The 7,538-nt window shown below is 34.5% G+C and overlaps 1 protein-coding gene across 1 annotated transcript; it reads right to left on the bottom strand.

Annotated features, from left to right (window-relative positions):
- Nucleotides 1-238: 238 nt before the first annotated feature.
- Nucleotides 239-3,684, bottom strand: LOC145093574 (uncharacterized). Its single transcript, XM_079031717.1, has 5 exons — nucleotides 3,515-3,684; nucleotides 1,756-2,645; nucleotides 1,555-1,677; nucleotides 640-789; nucleotides 239-528 (listed from the first exon to the last, which is right to left on the bottom strand). Exons 2-5 carry the CDS (start codon nucleotides 2,539-2,541, stop codon nucleotides 394-396), a joined length of 1,194 nt encoding a protein of 397 aa, XP_078887843.1. The 5' UTR covers nucleotides 2,542-2,645; nucleotides 3,515-3,684; the 3' UTR covers nucleotides 239-393.
- Nucleotides 3,685-7,538: the final 3,854 nt, after the last annotated feature.

Here is a 7,538-nt window from a genome sequence, read left to right as displayed (position 1 = left end):
GCGACAATAAATTTAAAATTCAATTTTTTTGCTCAAAAATAGAATGAAAAATAAAATGTTGTTGGATATGGTTTAAATCTTCGTACAAAATAACATATAGATATAAGAATCTCAATTCAATTTGCGCTAATATAGCAAATAATGATTACATAAGCAAACAAGGGATATAACTTAGAAAGAAACAACATTGGTCTAACTCCATATTTTTAAGCATTACCATCCAAATCGGTAAAAGAAAGAAACACAACAAAAACTGCTTGATAACACAAGCTGTAATTCGTTTACAAATAAGGATTTGGAAAAATAAAAAATCCTAGGTAAAAACCAAAGAGAGTTTTGATATTTAACGAAAAGAGTAACAGTAAATAATGTTTGTAAAGCTTTACAGACTTTTTATAAGGAAAATTTCTCCTTCATGCGAGATATAAGTTTAAACTTTTCTTCAGCCTCAACCTGGTGCCTCATGTCAGATCCGGAGGCTCTATCTGGGTGAAAGCTGAGTAATGCCCTCTTATAAGCTGCACGCACCTGAAATATAAATAGAAATAGAAATAGAAAATTGATCTCTTGTGCAAAAGAGAGACTTAAATTAAATGGCCTTGAAATTGAAATAAATAAATAAATAAATAAAAAACATACCTCATTAGATAATGGGCAAGGACCTTCACCAACTTGGATGCCTAAACCACGCAATAATGAAGCCATATCAGGACACATGATTTCCAGCCTCTGAAGCTCCTCTCTAACTTCCGTGCGGTATTGTTCTTTCAAATTCATATTTTCCTCATCCTGCCAAATAATCAACAAATACTATTACTATCTATTATTTTCTATAACCATCCTTCTTGTATTACCGTGTTTGGAAGTTGATTGGACTGGGACTGATTGAATAAGACAAAAATACCACTTTTTTTGTCCCACTTAAAAAGCTAGGATTAAATGAAGGTGTTTTGCAAGGTCAAATAAGTGTTTTTTTTTACTGTCGAAGCTTTTTGGTTTTAGTATTTATCAACCACTTAGATTATACTAAATCTTTTTTTTTTTGTTTTTGAGTTATCTGTTTCGTACAAATAGCCCCCTTCATTCAATGATATTTCATTTTACTTCCGTAATTTTATTCAACCCATAGAAATAATTATTTGATTTAATGGCAATTGTTATGACTATTCCAGCTTTGTAAAGATACTTATTTTATTTAATGTCATTGTTATGTTATGTGCTCTCTTTTTAAAATATTACACTTGCTATAAAAATTAACCAATTCTATGAGGCAACTTTTTAAAACATTTCACAAAGAGGTGGGATAGATAGTTAATTTTGAAAAGAAAAAAAAAACTTTTAAATGGTCAATGATTGGATTTTTTTTTTTTTTAAAAGTTGGTGGAAATTTGATACGGCAAAGCAAAAAAAAAAAAAAAAAAAAAAAAAAAAAAAAAAAAAAAATTATACAGGAGGTTGATTGTGGAAATCTTGTGGGAGTAAAAGATCCTCATCATGCAATTGCAAAGACAAGGGGCAATGAATGTAAATAGTTGAAAGTATGATGGTTTGAACCTTTTTTTGAGTTTGACGGATTTCTTCAACACGTTGCTTTTGTCTTCTCTCCATGTCTAATAAACGCAAGCTTTCAGCTTTTCTTCTTTTTTGCAGACGACGCAACTGCTGAGCTTCTTCTGCCTGTGAAACAAACAGACAGATGATACATCATGCATTGATTGATGTGTTATGTTTGAGTAAAAAGAAAGATGTAGCTACCTGGATCTTTAAGGCTATTTGCCTGGCAGACAATTCTTGCTCTAATGCCCGCTTGTATTCATCAGTCTGTTTAAGCTTTTCACGTTGATCAATAATAGAGTTCTCAACACTGACATCATCACTCTCCTCCTCATTATCATTACCACTACAAGCACAACCACAAGCTATCTCATCACTCTCTCCAAACTGATCTTGGTTTGTCTTGACACCTGGACCACACTCAACATCAAACATACGAATTCCATCCTCATTCCCAACAGGACATTTTCCTTCAGCACTTGAATCTTGACCTTGTTTTTGTTTGTTTTTGTTTACGTTGCCATAATCATCATTGTGTACATCGCCTTTTCTCTTCAAAAAAGCTCTTTCCCACTCCTCCCTTAGTTTCCCAGAAGAATCCTCCATCAATTCACAATCAATATGTTCATCTTCATCATCCTCATCAGACTCTATGCTTAAACCATAAGTTCTTTTCCCTTTTGATGATAACTTCAATGGAGAGATATTTTCTTCATCACCGGGATCATATCTCCTGCTGCTGGATGAAGCAACATTTTCAAAGTTTGTTTCACTTGGGATTTCATCATCATCTTCATCTATGTAGATATATGTCCTTGAAGGGCGATTCTTGTCGTTTGTCAATCCACTTGAACCTCCTCCTCGTTTCTTTGTAAGCTTCTCAAGTAGATCAATGTCGATTACATTATTGAAATTATAAGTATCTACGTCTATCAAAACTACATTATCAGCCTCCAAATTATTCCTGCATCTTCTTAAGGCCTTCATCTCATCTATTTTCTTTAGCTATCCCTGTCCTCGTTTATGGAAACAGAATAAAGAATTTTCTTCACTTGGCTTCGCTGTAAATCACTCGTTTCTTGCATTTGTCACTGCAAATCAGAACATGTACACTTACAGGACATAATAATAATACATATTTAGACCAGATAAACACAAGAAACGATTTTTTTTCTCATCCTCCTATTGTAGAATTATATACTTTTCAACTTTTATCTTATTATCACATTTTATATTTTCAAATATCTACCCAATTATAGTAGTGGAAATTTATGTGCATTTATTTGAATGACATTGCTAGCCTATAACTGGGTATATATCCAGAATACGATGCTGTAATAGGAATAAATAAGTAAGATGCTATAAAACAAATCAAGGGAAGTCCATAGCTATTTCTTGTATTTGAAAAAATCATAAAGCTGAGTGACATCTAAACGTTTTGCAAACTACTTTCATGACATAATCAAGTACTATTTTTGGTACATACAATGGATTATAACCCTAAAGATTCTACAAGCAAACAAATAACATTTTTATGGAGGCTAGACGTACTTCAAATTAATCCACTTACATTTTACTTTTACTTTATCTTCAGATTACTATGTGATTACAAAATTTTCTTAAGCATAGCTTCTAATAATTGTACACATCTATCTTAATAAGCCCTAACTCACCCCCATTCAATTACACTTGATAACGTCAGTAAACTCGACTGAACCCCAATTTAAACTAGCTTACGTCTAGATAACTATAACGCCCATGAACACTACTGTTCATTTCTATTAGAGCAGCGATCATTAAACAAACATGCAAAGCTAACAGGATTTCAAAAACCCAGAATACAAACCATGAATTCCACGAAAATCCAACTGTTATAAGCGCAAAACCCTAAATTGGCGACCTAAATCATGCGTAACAACCTATAAAAAAACTAAAACTGAGCATCGATTGTAATATTTACCTGGAGACGAATTCGTTTATGCACTTGTAGAATCGATCGCGCTAGAACCTAAATTTTTTGAGAAATGGTCGTGGAAAAACGAAGGAAAACGAAGAAACCCAAAAGGGGCGTGGAATTTCGAAACTAGACTTTCCAACCTCTTGGGCAAAAGAAATACTTCTGAACACAAAAATACGGGTTCGCTGGGTTTGGATACTTTGGTTGAAAGGGTTTCTCTTACCGCGGTCCTGGATCGGGTTATAATGGACTAGAGCGGTACAGCGGGTCGTGCCCTCCTATTTTTATTTTCTGTTTTGAAAAGGTCGCACATGGTTAAAAAGAAAAAGATAAGTGGAATTTGGTTATCTTCACATTTTGTCATACAGGTTTATGGCTCTTAGAGCAAATACTTATCCGGATATCTAATTTGTTTTTTTTTATATAAAACTTGTTGCATTTGATATTTTGCATTTGATTAAATATATATAATCTCCCTAATCTCATAATCAAAAGACGTCAGCATTGATGCCAAACCAACAAACATTGTCTTCTGAACATTCATTGTTTTGGATTTTCCAAGTCTTGTTGATAGGGTTAAAAGACACTCACTTAGTAGAAATGATATATTTTCACTATACATTTCCAAGTCTTTGCAGCCACTTGTACATCAGTGTAGAGACAACTACAAACTTCTTCATGTTTGGTATCTTGATAATGAGGTCGTCATTGGAGATTCAAAGGAAGGGGCAGAGTATTGGACATCATTAGGGTGACAGGTCCAAGATTGGGTATTGAATTGAATATCAAGAAAACTCAGCTATTTTGGCCTCCATGTGATGGTGTGAAGCTCCGTGCGAGCTTATTCCTTGTTGGCATTGGGCAACTGTTATTAGGGGTGAAGCTTCTTGGAGGAGTTAGTAGTAGAGATACGAGTTTTATTAGCGGGTTAGCCATGGAGAGAGTTGTCAACGCTGTTGATTTGATGTGCCTTATTCCACAGTTACGTGACCCTCAGAGTATGTTCATTTTGCTTCGATCTTACATGGACATTGCCAAACTTTTCTTTGCTCATAGGATGTGCCAACCCGTTCACATGGAGAAGGAAGCTTTGTTCTTTGATAAATGGTTATGTGGGTCGAATGAGGACATTGTGGTTTGTGGGGATCCTTTCTTTGGGACATTCAATGGTGACTTGCTTCATTACCAATTAGGTTTGGTGGTTTGGGGTTGTACTCGAATGTAAAGGCTTCCTCCTATGCTTTTGTGGCCTCATGAGCTTAATCGTGGGTGTTACAAAACCACATCTTATGAGATATTGGCATATGTGGTATGGATTCTGATTATGTTTGTACGTTGGTATATCTTCGTGATACGATTTCGGGCATTGACTTTAGTAATTTCACTAATAAGGTCACCGCCCCTCCAAAAGCCCAACATTAATTTGTGAGTGCGCTTTTTAGTAAAACTGTCCCAGGCATGGAAGTTCACTTCGACGTTAATATTAGGCATAAAGTAGTTTTTGAGTGTCTGAGAGCACCATATGCTTAAGATTTTCTTATGACTATTCTATTGACGGTCTTGGCCAACATATGTTACCAGTGGTGTATCATGTTATCCTCAAGTATCTCCTTCTGATCCCTTTATTTCCAATTGATAAGACATGACTTGTTTGCTTCATTACCAATTAGGTTTGGTGGTTTGGGGTTGTACTCGAATGTAAAGGCTTCCTCCTATGCTTTTGTGGCCTCATGAGCTTAATCGTGGGTGTTACAAAACCACATCTTATGAGATATTGGCATATGTGGTATGGATTCTGATTATGTTTGTACGTTGGTATATCTTCGTGATACGATTTCGGGCATTGACTTTAGTAATTTCACTAATAAGGTCACCGCCCCTCCAAAAGCCCAACATTAATTTGTGAGTGCGCTTTTTAGTAAAACTGTCCCAGGCATGGAAGTTCACTTCGACGTTAATATTAGGCATAAAGTAGTTTTTGAGTGTCTGAGAGCACCATATGCTTAAGATTTTCTTATGACTATTCTATTGACGGTCTTGGCCAACATATGTTACCAGTGGAGTATCATGTTATCCTCAAGTATCTCCTTCTGATCCCTTTATTTCCAGTTGATAAGACATGACTTGTTTGTCGCAAGGCATGTTCAGACTCCTTTGTGGAGCATGCAGTTCATTGTAGAGAGATCACGAGTTTCAAGTATCGATACGATCTGGTTAAGGATGTTCTTTTCAACATATTTAGGTGTATCAAAGTTTCTGTTAAGGAGGAGGCACCCGTGAACTTTCTGAATGACCCGTTGGAAGGAAGATCAATACTTAGACCAATTGATGTTTTAGTTTTTGCATGGGCTGGAAAGAAGCACATTGTGTGAATCTAACAAGGGTCTCTCTTCTTGTGGGCTTGAGGAGTGGGGTTTTCACTATGGGACAGACTGCTTTAAAATTTGCTTCCTGCAAAGTAGCAAAAGATGAAAAACTGTGTATATAAATTCAACACATGTTTATACCTTTTGCATTTGATAAGTTTTTTTTTCTTGCATCGGATGTTGTGGAGCTCATCAATAGATTCCAACAGGTCATGCATAGTAATGTTATGACCCTAAAATCTATGGATGTTGTTTTTAAAAGAATTGGTTTTGCCATCCAAAAAGAGGGTTGCAGTGCAACTTGTTGCTCGTTTACCCACTATGTTTATGTAAAACTTTTATGATTTATATTAAAATATCTAGTAACATAAAAAAATTGATTTAACATGAAGGGGTGCTCAAATTGCCACACCAACCCCTATGTACCTTTTCAACAACTTTTTTTTGTTGAGAAACGGATTTCACCATCTCCTAATCTCCAACCTTGATTCTATGTGTCATATCTTGTAATCTATATATTTCTTCTTCTTCGTTGCCTTATCTGAAGAAGTTTGTGTCATATATGTATGATCATGTGTGAAACTATAAGTGATCACTCCCCTCATGCATTGTGACCAAGGCATTTGGTCTTGATAGCTTTGTCCACATGATGATCTCAAATGTTTTACCCACGACTTCACTCTTTGTATATTTATTAAAATTGTGTGATTTCACCATCTCCTAATCTCCAACCTTGATTCTATGTGTCATATCTTGTAATCCATATATTTCTTCTTCTTCGTTGCCTTATCTGAAGAAGTTTGTGTCATATATGTATGATCATTTATGAAACTATAAGTGACAACTACCCTTATGCATTGTGACCAAGGCATTTGGTCTTGATAGCTCTGTCCACATGATGATCTCAAATGTTTCACCCACGACTTCACTCTTTTGTATATTTACTAAAATTGTGTGATGTCGCGAAGTTTGGCACAACCCCGTTGATTAGCACACACATAATACTATAAATATAACTCAAGTAAAGAATTTACCCTTTCTGATTAGGGTGGAAACTTGTCTCTAAGCCACTATCAAAATTTTATGGCTAGTAACAATCGAATCTATAATCTAAACAAATTAGGAACATAATATTAAAAAAAACATTAATGCAATATTACACTCTTATATATATATATATATATATATATATATATATATATATATATATATATATATATATATATAAACACAATAAATAAAGAGCTAAACTAAAAAGATGTAATTTCCAGATCTATAAAGTTATGAGAACGTAATAAGCCTAAAATGCAAAATTATTAGAAATTGAATTCGAGAAACATATCAAGCACTAGAATTTTAAAATTAACAATGAATCTAATGAAGAAAAATTAAAGTTTATACTAAAATTAACCTAATTTAGATGTAAAGAGGAAATATGTACCGATTTTGGCGAGATTATGGATGTTGAGTCCAAATTTAACGCTTAGTCTGATTGTCGCCGAGCTCAATTGCTTCGAAATCCCAAAAACGAAAGAAAAGGTGAAGGAACGAATAAGGCGGCACAAACCCTAATCGCTACCATATATGCATAAAACTTGTATAATATCCATCTAAGAATATAAATGTGAATTCAATGATTCTACATCTCCATTAAATATATG

This window comes from Lactuca serriola, chromosome 3 (genome assembly GCF_051521515.1).
Source record: "Lactuca serriola cultivar US96UC23 chromosome 3, Lser_US96UC23_V15, whole genome shotgun sequence".
Classification (NCBI taxonomy): Eukaryota; Viridiplantae; Streptophyta; class Magnoliopsida; order Asterales; family Asteraceae; genus Lactuca; species Lactuca serriola.
This window is presented reverse-complemented; position numbering and strand designations above follow the sequence as displayed.